The sequence below is a fragment of the Silurus meridionalis genome, chromosome 29 (assembly GCF_014805685.1).
Source record: "Silurus meridionalis isolate SWU-2019-XX chromosome 29, ASM1480568v1, whole genome shotgun sequence".
Taxonomy (NCBI): Eukaryota; Metazoa; Chordata; class Actinopteri; order Siluriformes; family Siluridae; genus Silurus; species Silurus meridionalis.
This window is the reverse complement of record NC_060912.1, coordinates 11503635-11518657: the sequence shown is the minus strand read 5'-3', so window position 1 is coordinate 11518657 and position 15023 is coordinate 11503635. Positions and strand designations below refer to the sequence as shown.

General features: G+C 45.2%; 1 protein-coding gene across 7 annotated transcripts in view; it reads right to left on the bottom strand.

Moving 5' to 3' along the window:
* Positions 1–1804: 1804 nt before the first annotated feature.
* The window catches only part of sema4ab (sema domain, immunoglobulin domain (Ig), transmembrane domain (TM) and short cytoplasmic domain, (semaphorin) 4Ab), a 33510-nt gene continuing 20291 nt past the window's right edge, over positions 1805–15023 (bottom strand). For all 7 annotated transcript variants that reach the window (XM_046843766.1, XM_046843765.1, XM_046843768.1 and 4 more), the window contains exons 3-15: positions 7114–7274; positions 6936–6995; positions 6693–6791; positions 6454–6559; positions 6083–6205; positions 5867–5994; positions 4946–5127; positions 4680–4824; positions 4369–4558; positions 4173–4288; positions 3926–4089; positions 3620–3717; positions 1805–3287 (exon numbers count right to left, since the gene is read on the bottom strand). In XM_046843766.1, the coding sequence (XP_046699722.1) occupies positions 2569–3287; positions 3620–3717; positions 3926–4089; positions 4173–4288; positions 4369–4558; positions 4680–4824; positions 4946–5127; positions 5867–5994; positions 6083–6205; positions 6454–6559; positions 6693–6791; positions 6936–6995; positions 7114–7274 (2291 nt within the window). In that variant the 3' untranslated portion in view covers positions 1805–2568. The remainder of the gene's footprint in view (positions 3288–3619; positions 3718–3925; positions 4090–4172; positions 4289–4368; positions 4559–4679; positions 4825–4945; positions 5128–5866; positions 5995–6082; positions 6206–6453; positions 6560–6692; positions 6792–6935; positions 6996–7113; positions 7275–15023) is intronic.

Here is a 15023-nt window from a genome sequence, read left to right as displayed (position 1 = left end):
AATACAAAGAGATTTAAATCTGCTGTTTGCGTCGTTACGTCCCGAGAAGTACAGCAGCTGTGAAAAGTGTGGAGTCTTTTCTACATGTTCCTTCTGTTTCTGTGCAACAAAACTTCAGCCAAAGTCAAAATCAGAACAATGTGACAGTGAAGGAGTGGAAAATTCTGTGGGACATTTGTGTCTCTACCAGAAGAACTTGTGTGAGAACGAGATGTGATCAGACTCCCTCACCCCCACACATGGAGGTGGAAGATTCATGGTTTGGGGTTGTTTTAGAGCAGGGAAGGTTTTGGAAAGTGGAAGTGATCCAACATGGCAACCATTCTGTACTTCAGCACCATGTGACTCCGTCTGGACTGCGGCTCATTGGAGGCGACTTCACCGTACAACAAGACGATGAGACGAAGCAACAAATACGTCTGAGTTCTGTGCGTTATTTAAAAAGCAGACAGACGTCTAGACTGATATCCATCATGGAACGTTCTGCCCAGTCACCAAACCTCAGTCCTACTGAACTGCTCTGAGATGAAGAAGAAAGAAACCTCCAACTTTGGCGAGTTCTACACAATATTTTAGCTGAACATTTGAGAAAGGAACTGTGTGGATTGTGAGAGTGTAAATCGGTTCTTCATGCTAAAGGAGGATTTTTCACTGGAAATAAAGTGGAACATCTGGACATTTATAGATTTGTTTGGCTGAATTAATTTTTCATAGAGTTTGTTGTATAGAAACAAAAGGCACATGAACGTCTGTCTCTCAAACCATCAACCACTGCACACTTTCCACAGGTTCTGCACATCCTCAGATCTACATCACTCAGTAGAGACGACCAGGTGTGGAATAAAGAACAACACTGCGACAGTAACATCACCGTACCTTACAAAAATACGTAGCACTTTATCTAGAAGCTACAGGATTCTTCTTCTTATTAACTTAATAAAATTAAGAATGAAATGAAATACTGCAGGAGCTACAGATCCATGAGATTTGAGTAAAGCTGTTTAGATCTTCACCACATCTCGTGTTTTAAAAACATTCACTCGGACTCCGACTGCTCTTATGTGCCATGTTTGTACAGAAATATTCACAGAAAGGAAAAAGAAAAAAGAAGAAGAAGAAGTGCGTGTCTGGACCAGACGTCTCCAATGTGAACTGGAGAGTTAATCATCTTCTGTCTTGGTGTGGACCGAACCACGTAACTGTCCTTCGTGTCCTCCTGGATCTTCAGGAGAAACTTCAGCACTCAGATGTCTGCTTTATCTGCGATCACATGGCACACTGCTCAGAAAGACTCGCTCAAGGTCAAACTGTTGACCTTTAGACCAGACCTCACGAACCAGGATGGGGAAAAAAGGTCTCGTGATGATAGGATCAGCGATTGATGTGCCGTCAAAATATCAAGACACCCAACTTTTCCAGCCGTATGTGGATCTTCTCCAAACCTTCAGAGAATAATTGTGTAGGTCGACTTTGCATGTGTGGAATTTTTGAACTAGGAGACCCAAACTTGTTCCAGCATGACGAAGCACAAAGCCAGCTCCATGAAGATCTGCTTCAAATAGGTCAGAATTGTGTGGAAGATCTCCTTCAACCCTCCTCACCTACATCAGTACCTGCCTTTAACAACAGCCTTGTGGCTAAAATCTCCACAAAAATCTAGTGGAACATCTTCCCAGAACAGCTTCTTCTAGGAGTGAATGGAGACTAAAAGTGGAATGGGATGTTCATAAAGAAGTTCTATCTTCTGGTCACACACTTTCAGCAGTACACTATATTTTTCTAACTGAGTGGATCATCCTCAGGCCCCGTTTGAAGGCATTTTATTGGTGTTATCGATGAACATTGAGATTTTTTTCAGACGAAGTTTTAAACAAAATAAAAGCAGTTTGTTCTGAGGGTTTCTGATCTTCCTCATTCCTCTCAAAAAACAAACATCATGTGCAGTTCTGAGAGACAGATAACAGAGTGCAACGTCCCGTCCTGAGAACCATCAACACACATTTATCCGTTTATAGCTACCTTTAGCTACGTCCCAAAAAAAGTTATGGGTGAAGTGAAAGCAGCTATAAACACTTGTTTCTTCACCAGTCTCTCTCTCTCTCTCTCTCTCTCTCTCTCTCTCTCTCTCTCACTCTGATCTCACTCGTAAAGCTCAAAAAAGGCTCAGTCAAAAAAACAAAAAAGAAGGAAATCGTACGCATTGATCGTAAAGTCTCTCCGTTCATGCGTTCGTTATTAAATAAGCACGACGTTTGTTAGTTTGTTAGTTTGAGTGGATTACGCGGGAGTATCCGCCGTACCAGGCTTTGTTTGAGTCGTTACTATAGAAACGTTAATGTCTAGGTAGAACACTTTCTTTCCGTTAGTTTCGTTCCTCGGCTGAAACCCCAGCGCCGGTCTGAAGGACGGGTCAGAACCACGCAGAGGGTTCATTCTGGCTCAGATGCAGGTGACGGAAAAAGGCGTAAAGGCGTAAAGTGTGGTACAACCCCCCTAAAACAACCCCTAACAACCCCCCCGATACAAAACAGAGACGTGTTGAAAAAAAAGCAAGGCGGGGGGCGGGGCTCAGATGGGAGTGTTGGGTAGATAGACGTTCGAGCCGTTGGAAACGCCCGTGTTCGGGGGGTGTGGCGATTTCTCGCTGCTTTGTTTTTCCGGGTGAGGGGATTCCCCCTGGAGCACCTCCCGCTCCTGATCGCTGTCGTGCGAGGACAGATGTGGCGCCGTCCGGCTGTGATACGTCTTCCTCAGGTCGTACGCCACTAACAAAAGCAACGCACAGACGCACATGGCTAACAGCACCGAGACAGCCACCAGCTCCTTCAGGTAGCTCGCGCTGCTCTCGTGCTGCAGCATGTGTTTGGATCCGTGAGCAGGAGCCTGGGTGACGGCTGGAATCAGCGTGGAAGCGCTCGTCTGCGTCGTGGGCTTCGTCTCGGTCTTCTCCCGGGGCGTGGTTTCTCTCGCAGGCGCAGGACTGAGGGTGGAGGAGGTGGAGAAAGTGGAGGAAGTGGAAGAAGTGGAGATGGGCTGAAGGCTGGGGTCCTCCTTCTGTCTGACCTCGTAAAGGCAGAGCGTCTGCGTGAAGCCGTTCTCCGTGGCCTGACACCTGTACGAGCCCAGGGTGGTGGGCGTGGCCAGGAAGCTGAGGACGCCGTGTTCCTTTATGTAGATGTCAGGAGACAGTTCAGCTCCCGAACGCTCCCAGTGAAGCGTAGCCAGCTGAGACAACGTCCTGCACCGGAGACGCACCACCTCCTTCAGAGACACTGACACCACCTCACCTACAGAGGGAGCCACACAGAATTACTGGGACACGTACGTTTGTGTGTGTAGTATAGTGCATTATGTAATGTGTGTGTGTGTGTGTGTGTGTGTGTGTGTGTGTGTGTGTGTGTGTGTGAATAGTATATGTAATGTGCGTATGTGTGTGTGAGTAGGGTGTGTAATTGTATGGGTAATGTGTATAATGTGTGTATGTTTGTGTGTGTGTGTGTGTGTGTGTGTGAATAGTGTATGTAATGTGCATATGTGTGTGTGAGTAGGGTGTGTAATTGTATGGGTAATGTGTATAATGTGTGTATGTGTGTGTGTGTGTGTGTGTGTGTGTACTCACTGTGAGAAACAGTGGTGGTGACGGAGCGTCCTCTGGGATTCAGTGTTGTGAAGTTTTTACACACTTTCAACACGTTACCTCCATCTACATCCTGAACACTAAGGAGATCCCACACACACACACACACACACACACACACACACAAATATATTATAGGTTTAAAAGTGCATTCAGCAACATATTCATTCAGTAAGTGGGTACTGCAGGTGTGTTTAGTTTCCGCCTCGCATTTAAAGTACATTTCTTTATTATTATGTAACTTGAAAACATACACAACAATGGGTGTGTGTGTGTGTGAATACATACGCCTGGTCAGTGACAGCTGAGACATGAGCACACACTCTCCTGGTGGAGTCCCAGGCACAAAACGGGTCTCGAGCTAACACACACTCGGCACAGCTCCGGTACAGAGCGCAGGCCGAGAGAGGAACCGAGGCCACGCCCTCTGAGGAGCCCACAAACACCACACCCTGCACGGGACACAAACCACAGTCACACACACACTCACACACACACACAGCTCTGTTCAACCTGAATCACACCCCAGGGTTACCTTAGAGATGGACAGCAGGAGGTTCGTGACCCTCTGCGGTTCCCGTAACACCTGGATCTCCTCGACAATGTGAGCTCCGCCCCCCGCCAGCACGGCTTTGTGCAGAAAGCCGCTTTCTGCAACAAGCAAACGTGTTAGCGTGATGTGTGTGACGAGTGTGTGTGTGATGAGTGGCGAGTGTATGAGTGTGTGTTACCTGTGAGCAGGTACAGGACGGTGTATTCCCTCCCATTAGCCCCCTTCACTCTCTGAGCCACGAGGTTGGTATAGCGCTGGTCACCTGACACTAACGCCAGGCCCTGATTGGCTGGAGACACGCTCTTATCAGCCAGGAAGTGCTCCTTGACGAAGCGGAGGACGTTATCCGAGGAGTTATGGAGACCGCACTGCGTGGAGACACACACACACACACACACACACACACACACACACACACGTCAATACATACACAAATCTCTCAGAGTGTATTTGTGATGCTGCTGTGGTGGAAGTACAGCGTTCTCTTGCCTCTCCAGGATTGGCGATCTTCTCCTGCATGCGTGAGCTCCATCTCAGCGTGTCCCTGTTCAGCGTCTTGTAGTTCCCCCCGAACACGTCCTTGACGTCCCTGAGGCTGAAGGCGCACACCGCCGAGCGCCCGGAGTTCACCGACCTGCAGGAGGAAAAACACACACCACACACAGGAGATCAGATCTTCTCAGTCCATGGCACACAGAACATCTCAGCATTTCCACACCACACCACTCGCGATGAAAGGATCTGCTCTTATTCACCACTGGGAGCTGAAGATGCCGTAGAAGAGCGTCTCGTCCTCGCTGGCGCCCTCTGCGGGCCACAGTGTGCTCATGTCCTGCAGGACGTTGTAGGGCAGCTCGTCTCTGGCCTGGCACAGGAGCTGGGCTTTGGTGAATGTGGTCCATCTTCTCTGCAGGGTCCGCTGTCCTCCTACATCGCTCTGAACACACACACACACAAATACACATATTATACATACATATATTACATACAATAACAACAAATATACACTGCACATCAAAAGTATTTGGACACCCGACTTCTCCAGCAACATGCGGTTCCTCTCCAAGCTTGAAGGCACGCAATAGCATACGAGTCTTTGGATGCTGTGGCATGAATTTGTTCCTTCACTTGAACCTGTTTCAGCATGACATAAAGGGCACAAAGCCAGCTTCATGAAGATCCATGTGTTGGATATGGTGGAAGATCTCCTGCTTTAAACCCTATTCAACACTTCAGGCCTCCAGTGATAATCCAAGCGATAATCCATTTTTGTAGATGCGGAGGTGAAGAATGTCTTATTTTCTTTCTGCTCCGACTTACACCAAGAGATAAAGTAGTGCCAGAAGATTACATTTATTTACATGATGAGAAACTGTGTGTGTGTGTGTGTGTGTGTGTGTGTGTGTGTGTGTGTGTGTGTGTGTGTTTTGTCTCTACTAATAATCAAGCTGTTGGAATTTTACTCCTGGTGCTGTTTTTCCTTCTATTTCTCATTTTCGTCTCCAAATTCATCTTGTGCCTCGTTTATGAAGATCCCTGTGTTTACCACAGAAATTCCACCACACACTGAAATCTTCCATGGAGTTCAGGAAGGTCATGAAGACACATGCTCTGAACTCACATCCGAACCTCCAGCCAATCAATCAAACATGTTTACTCCACAGGAAGTTCCTCACCGTGCAAACCTGAGCCACGCGAGACACCGTGAACCTTTCGATGAAGTCGTACTCGCGTCCCATCTCGCTGAAAAAGAAGTAAACCTTCTCCTCGCTCGGGATGTACGCGGAGCTGATGAAGGTGGGATCTGTAAGGCAAATAAAAGAATGTTAAAACCAGCGTTCTCTTGTTGCCTTCGTCTACAGGATACACATCTACTGTTTGTGGACTCTGACCTTCCAGCCAACCCGGAGTGTCGTCCAGCTTCATGTCCACTCGATCTCCTTCACTCAGGTGCCGAGAGATGACAGGACGATTCCCTCTGAAGTCTGCCACTGTGGCGGTGTACAGCTCTCCACCTACACACACACACACACACACACACACACACACACACACACACACACACACAGTCAGTGAATGAGGCAGTTGGAGATAACACAGGACCATATTTTTTGACAAAGGAAACCCAAACAAAGTCACATGATGCATGAAAAACTCAGCCATGTGTGTGAGAGAGAGAGAGAGAGAGAGAGAGAGAGAGAGAGAGAGAGAGAGACCAGTTGACAGACAGACAGACAGATAGAGATAAATCGACGACTCTTACCCACAGTAATGGCGGTGTGTTTGTTGTAGGGGTTGTATGGACAGCGTCCTCGTCCCTCCTCATGTTTCTCGCCAGCACTCGAGGACAGAGAGAAATCCTCAGAGCTCTGTCATAAACATCACAACACCATTAATACCTTCATCACCCAGAGAGAGAGAGAGAGAGAGAGAGAGAGAGAGAGAGAGAGAGAGACAGAGAGAGAAAGACACAGAGAAACGAGTGTAAGCACGAGCACTTACTATGTAGCTGCAGCGAGGACCGAAGGCAAACGTTCCACAGGCGAACATGTGTGTGGAGTTCAGGACTTGCAGCACTCGAACAAAGTTTGCACAGTCCATCTGGAGAGACAGAGACAGACAGAGACAGACAGAGACAGAGAGAGAAAGCGACAAAGAGAAAGAAGGGGAGACACACATGGGGTTACCCATAACGTCCATGAGACACATAACGTGATGTAAGTTCCCAGCTAATCCCCCGTTTACCTCATTGGTGCCCTTCATGATGCATTCTCTCAGCTCTGTCTCTGTAGGAGACCAGTCAATCTACAGGAGGGGAGAAGGACAGAACGTCTCATGATCACCTACTGCAGCACAAAATCCCTTACTCACACACACACACACACACACACACACACACACACACACACACACACACACACACCTTCTTGCTGAGCTCCAGGCTTCCTGTTTTGCTGATTTTGAGGGACAGGATGGCGTCTCTCGCTCCGATGTACAGCGTCTCCTCATCATTACTTAGCAGCAGTGTGGTGGTGTTAGAAACATCCGGAAGATTGAAGAGTGTAATAGGACGACCAGGGCTCTCTGCAGCAACACACACACACACACACACACACACACACACACACACACACACACGTTAAAAAATCTGTAACATTATTTCACAAAACTACTACTAAATAAAACATTGAGGCGTGGCCAACAATATTGGAGCATGGCCTCCAATCTATCACAACAATGTGGGTGTGGCCTCTGGTCCATTTTCACAAAGGGGTCGTGGCCTATGTATCTCTCAGTTCTAATAAAGTAGGCGTGGCCTTGCACAGGTCAGTTCTAGTAAAGTAATTAAGTTTGGAGCTGTTGATGTCACAAAACAGGCTCTATGGATTGGACCAATCGTGGGCAGGTATGCAAATGAATAGCAGGATGTTTGAAATACCTGGAAAGCGTTTAGTCTGCACGCTAGCTGGTGTGATAGAGGTTGTGTGGAGGAGCAGGATGAAGGAGGGGGCGTGTCCATGCTGAATGCTGAAGTGTTCCTGTGTTTTGCATGAACTATATTAGGAATCTCAGAGGCTTCATGGGAACGAGGAAAAAGATCGGCTCTGACGATAACGAGACGGCGTTTCATAACGAGCATTCAAATGAGCCGTGCTGCCATGGTAATGACTACATGAGCAGAACAACAATATCCTCAGTCTGTAACATCAGTCTGCTAATACCTGCTAACCTGAGCGTACAGCTGCCAGTTTAGCTCAGCGCTAACGCTGGGCTGGATAATAGCGTGCGGTGGCTAATCTGCACTGAGCGTCTCTGTTAATACCCCTGTGTGGGGTAGAGTTCTGAGAACTGCTCTGTTCTGTGTGGTCATCTCTCTATCACACACACGTGCAGCACGAGAGTGTACAATGTGGTTTTACTGCAGAAATACGTCTCTCACACACACATGCACACACACGCACGCACACACACACACACACACACACACACGCACACACACACACACGCACACACATATGCAACAAGAGAAACCACAAACTATCAATATGCTGATATGAGAGATAAAAGTGATAATGGGGAAATAAACCCTGGTGTGTGTGTGTGTGTGTGTATTTTCTGTGTATATGTGTTTGTGTGTCTGTTTGTATATATGTGTGTGCCTGTTTATATATATATATGTGTGTGTGTGTGTGTGTGTGTGTGTGTGTGTGTGTGTGTGTGATCATATTCCTGTTACTGGGGCAGAGGGTAGAAGCCTGAGCTGTAAAACAGATGGACACAGTGCTGAAACAGCAGCAGAAAAACAGAAGCAGATGATCAGATGGTTTTGTGTGTGTGTGTGTGTGTGTGTGTGTGTGTGTGTGTGTGTGTGTGTGTGTGTGTGTCGTATTTGTGTAAGCTGTATATAAATACATATATTCAAATGAGTATCAGTAATATGACAGAGTTGTGAGAGTCTCAGTACTGAGATACACAATCTCACAAACTGTACACAACACACACAACCTGCTACATCAACACGTCCTCTGAGGACCAGATCTCCGTCCATGTGTCCTGTTCAAGCACACAGACAGCCTTCCAGTCTAAAAAGTTTACGTCTCCAAATGGGAGACGATGGCTCCTGATCCTGACCTCCAGAAAGCAGAGAAACCCTTAAACAGGAAGTGAAGGAACCTCCTGACTCCATGGCTCCTCTCACGTGCAGGACTCTCACGTGTTTTTCTGACTGCTGACTCAAACACAATTCAGAAAATACACTCCAGCGTTTTATCTCAGACGCATCTGCAGCGCTTGCCTGATTGCTACACACCGCAACGTCCATGCCAACATTCCGATTCATCCTGATGGGATCCTGATGGAGATCTGAGATGACCTTGAAATGCACTCAGTGAAGGTTAAAAATATCCAAATACAAAACTGTATGGCGTGCGGTAAAGCTGTTCTGATCAGAAGATCTGTAGAATTCTGTAGATTTACAGCCTTAACACAAATATTGCTGAACTAGATGGATGAATGGAAGGATGGAGGGATGGACAAACAGAAAGATGAACAAATGGCTACACAGATAGAGGGTTTGACAGACAAAAGGATAGATGGATGGATGGATGGATGGATGGATGGATGGATGGATGGACGGACAGACAGTCTGATGGACAGATTGATGGAGGGATGGACAGATAGACAGGTAGACAGATGGATGGATGAATGAAATGATGGGTGAATGAATGGATAGATGGATTGCTGGATTCAGGAATGGATGCAAACAGATGGATGGATGGTTGCATGGATGGACAGATGGATGGAGAGACAGACTCAAAAAAAAAGATGGAAGGACAGATGGATGGATGGATGGATGGATCATTTTGTCATTGTGTTTGTGTGAATCTCCTCAGGTTTCTGCAGCACTACAGATCTGACCTGTGGTCCAGTTTCAGAATCTCACTTTTACATCTACAAAAGAACTACAAATACATCAGTGATGATGTAGAACTGTAACCATGGAAACGAGCGGTTAGACGCGAGAAGATGTGATAATGGATCGATTGTGTAGAAGATAGAAGAAGACAAGTCTTTCGTTAAAGGACGGCTCTGCTGAGTATCTATTCTGAGAACATGTACTACACCTCCTACATCTCCTGAGTCAGCGAGTAATTACAGCCACACTGGACACTTGAGGATCAGTGCGTTAGAGATGAGACAGAAGAGCTGGACTTCACCTCACACACTTTCTGTACAGGAACTGGACGTCCGAGTGAAGAAAACGTCTCGGATGTTCTGAAGAAACGAGTGGGTTTTGTGGCCGTGTTCTCCACCGCGAATGAGTCCACCGAGGAGAAAAACCCTGAGAACTCGCCATGTCTCGCTTTCGTTCTTTACACCAGTAACAGTGAAGCAGAATTTCAGGGCTTTTACTTTTACACTCACTTTATAAAACTCCTGCAATTGTACTAAACCCACTTCCACACAATGACCTGAGTGTGTGTGTGTGTGTGTGTGTGTGTTTATAAAGAAACAACTCTTAAGGGTAACATGATAAAAATATATTACACTTTATATTTCAACACATTTTTTACAATGTATATTGTACCTCAAATGGAAAATAAACAGACGGATGGATAGACAGACAGAAAACAGACAGATGGATAGATGAATAGATAAATGAATGGATGGACATAAAATGGATGGATGGATGGAAAATAGATTAGTGGATGAATGGACGGGTGACAGACAGACAGACAGACAGACAGACAGACAGACAGACAGACAGACAGACGGATAAGACAGATAGACAAATAGACAAATAGACAGATAGATAGATAGATGGATCTTTTGTGTTTGTATGAATCTCCAGAACATCTCAGGTTTCTGCAGCACTTCAGCTCTGACCTGTGACTCAGTTTTAGCAGCTCACATCTACAACATCTATAAAAAGCTGAGAACCGAAACACACACACTCACAAACAAACACACACACACACACACACACACACACACACACACACACACACACACACCGTGTCCCTCTTCGTGTCATCTCTCAGTCGAGTCGAGTCGAGCTGCAGTCACTTTGGATTCAGTTTAGATTTGATTGGAATTCAAAATACAAATATGTTGCGCAAGTTCACACAGGAGGGCCGAGTACATTCCTGACAGAACATGCACATACACATCACAAACACCCCACAAACTGCTTCCATTTCAGTGTCTTTTTTCCCCTTTTTTCTTGCTTTAGTGATGATGTTCTTTCTCTCTGTATGAGATCCTGTGTGTGATGCAACATTTTGTTCTACTGCACTTCTCTCTAATATTCATGGTTTGTGTAGATGTGGCATCATCATGATGGTATTAAGAGGTGAAGTGATTCCCCGCTGAAAGAATGACACATTGCTTCAGTAAATCCAAGATGGAGGAAGTGGCGTTTATTAAAAGGAACACACTTAACGGTTGACTTCTTCAGACAAGAAGTGAGAACGTCTGGTCGTGTTTCATATTGCTCCCTCCATCCTGAGCGTGTGTGTGGTGTGTGTGTGTGGGGGATTTTTCAGAATGCAGATGTGAAACTCTGGACATTCAGAAGGAAATGATTCAACACAGTGGCACATAAAAATGTGAGAGACACACAACATCCTGCACCTTCATCTTGTGTGAAATCATCGAAAGCTTGTATTTCCAGTTCACACCTGATGGACCTTAAGACCTTCTCTGACCATCTCAGGTCTTGGAACAGTGTGTGTCAGAATGTCTGTGATGAGTCTTATAGAACGAACTCATCTATAAATCTGAGAACACATCTACTCAAAGGTTGATCCATCAGCCATCTATAGAACGAGTGAGGAACTGTTGCTTCACCTGAACAAACACTTCAACCCCTTAAAGGATCAGGAAGTCTTTTCCTGGTATCTCCCCCGTCTCAGACGTCAGCATGAAGTGTACGTGCCTCGTCTGCCACTGCTCACGTAGTTCCACACTGCTACAGACACAACACAGCCGATCTCAATCAACACACGCTTATCTAACACCTGAGGAACACTGAACTCAACACATGCAGCTCTACACACTATACCGGCCTTCATTTGCTCTTATAAGAACCTCCACCCTTCCACTAGATGTTCCACTAGATTTGTGGAGATTTAATTCATCCACAAGGGTGTTAATAAAGTCAGGGACTGATGTAGGTGTGAAGGTGAGGAGGCCTGGGGTGCAGTCAGCGTGAAACATTCATTTGTGTTTAATAGGGTTTATAGAAAGAGATCTTCCACACACTTCCAACCCACGTCAAGCAGATCTTCATGGAGCTGGTTTTGTGCACTTTGTGTCATGCTGGAACAGGTTTGGGTCTCCTAGTTCAAGTAAAGGAAAATCTCATGCTACAGCATCCAAATACGTCTGACACAATTGTGTGTCTTTGTAGGAACAGTTGGAGAAGAACCACATCTGTGTGGAAAAGTCATGTGTCCTGACACATTTGGAGAGTGGAGGAATATAGGACAGAGAAGATCGACATAAAGCAGGATCCAATCCTGAATCTCCTCGATGTGGAGATGATAATCCAAGAGAAACGTGATCCCATTTTCTCAACACCCTTAAAAACATGGCTGCAAAATAAATGTAAAAAATGTCACATAAAAGCAGAAATCCGGATTAAGATCACGAATACATCCGAGATGTCCTGAGGAGGAACTCTTAAGAGGAACCAGGCTGAAAATGGAAAGCCATGACCCCACATTACAGTGCGATTATGAATCATTACAGTATTCAGGTGTTACACACGCTCACAGAACTTTACTTCATGCACTGATAGCAGAGATGCATCTTCTACAGACTCTCCAATTTCAGCAATTTCAATTCATCAGGACAGATCTGAGGATTCCTACAGCAGGCTGTAACTCATCTGCATGTTCTGTTAGTGTAGAACATCACCAACATGTTCTTTTAGTGTAGAACATCACCAGCAGGTTCTATTGGTGTAGAACATCACCAACATGATCTATTGGTGTAGAACAACATTATTCAAATTCATGCAAATGAGTTCTTTAACCAGGCTTTCTGAAGCTGTTAAAGAAACGATCATGTTCTAGCAAACCTCATAACCTCATCTCATGGGTAATCTTCCAAAGCTCGATTCTGATTGTTCAGAAGGTGTCAGATTGTTTATCTCTGACCACCGTGCTCTGGGATTTCTACAGCAGAAGTATCGCACGTAACAACAACCATGTTACCTAACAAGGAAATCATGAGGAAATCATGACAAGGAGATGTTTCTGGAACATTTCCAGTCAGCGAGTCTTCTATCACGGGGTGAATCAGTAAATACAGATTTTTTCATGTTTCTTTAACCCTGATTCACCTGGACTGGTGAGGGAATGGGTGTTTACAGCTGCTGTAGCAGAAGTGCAAACAGGAAGCCACAACTTTAAAAGATAAAAATATGGGAGAAGGAGAAATATGAACATTGGGGCAGGAGGTATCTCACAACCCCAACAGCATTTCTCCAGGTTGAATTCACCCTAAGTTTGGATTTCACCTCGAGCCTTCAGCAGCAGCAGGTGAGCTGACGTGGTTTCGGCTCTAATGAACCTGCACGCAGCACGGGATTTGAACCCTGGTGCTGCAAACCCTTGAGACGAAGACCTCATCGGCTCACAGCGAGCAGAGCGAACAGGCTGAGATCATTCACACTTCACACCGTATCTTTCTGAGAAAACAAAGCCACAACCCAACACATATGTCACGGAAACAAATCTTCTGATTAGATCAGGTGCAGTAAGATTCATCTAACAGTCAATCAGCTGTTCCAAAACAGGATCTTCAGCAGAATTTCTCAGCGATTTCCACTAAATGAAGTCATGCTAAACAAGTGCTGAGAAAAAGTGTGAAGTGCATTTATTTTGAGTTCACATATGGGAAGTGCAGTGTGATGTCACAGCTGAGAAAAACCTGCAGCTGCAAGTAATGCTGTTGGACTGAAGTCTGGATTTTAAAGAGCGGGAACCTTTTGGGTTTTCAGTTCAGCATAAACAAAAACAAACAAACAAACAAGTAAATACATTTGTGGATGGATGGAATGAAACACATTTGGGTGTGATGTTACAGGAGAACAATCACTTACCATCTCATTACACCACAGCATCTTCACATCTGTTCATTCTATACAGTTTATATAAAGACTGATAGATGTATGGATGAATGGATGTAGAGATGAACAGATGTATGTACAGATGAATGCAGGTATGGATGGATAAATGTATGTAAGAATGGATGGACAAATGTATGGATGGATGAATGGATGAATGCAGTGATGGATAGATGTATGGATGGATAAATTGACGAATGAATGGATGTACTGATAGATGGATGGATGTAGGGATGGATTATTAGATGGATCAATGTATGTAGGGATAAATGGATGTAGGGATGGATAGATGTATGGACTGATGTAGGGGTAGATAGAGGGATGTATGTATAGATAAATGGATGGGTAGATATATGTAGAGATGGATAGGTGAATGGATGGATAAATAGATAAATGGATGGATAAATAGATAAATGTATGGATAGATTATGTATGGATTAATGGATAGATAATTAGATGGGTGGATATATTGTATACTGGTGGATGAAGATAAATGAAGGTTTCTGCTCATGCCCATGTTATAGCAGTTCTCCTGTAAAGACTACAGATACAGAGCACTAAACCTGGAGACTCCTTCCATGAGTGTTAAAGATCTTCACTGAGGTTTAATCCTGTGTTGTGCTGCTGTTACAGAACATTTCCATCTGTTTCGGCTGTAAAAGAACATACAATCGCTCCGATAGCGTCTTCTCCAAACAACTCCATCCTCCATCCTCAGTGTCTTAAACCCAGACACCAGACACACACAGCGAGGACACTGTACACTGGAACGTCCATTTAGCAGAACAGGCCACTGAACCACTGAACGATGACACACACACACACACACACACACACACACACACACACACACACAAAAAAAACCCTTCTGTCTCAAAAGAACAAACCTTCTATTCATTAAAAAAAGCCACATGAACGAAACAAAACAACTTTTTCACCAATTCAGCACTTTCATACTTCTGCCTCTTCTTTTTCACCCAGATAATGTGAACTGGGTCACTTACACTTCCTCCTCTGTGTACACCAACCTTCTACCCCTACACCAACCTCCGGTGGGGTTTTACCCAACACCACTTACTGTACCAAACAACACTGTCCTACAAACAGCGCACAGCTATCAACACTGTAACGTAGAGCTACGAGGGGAAAGAGTTATGCAGCAATGATGATTCCAAACTCTTCAAGCACAAAGTTGGAGG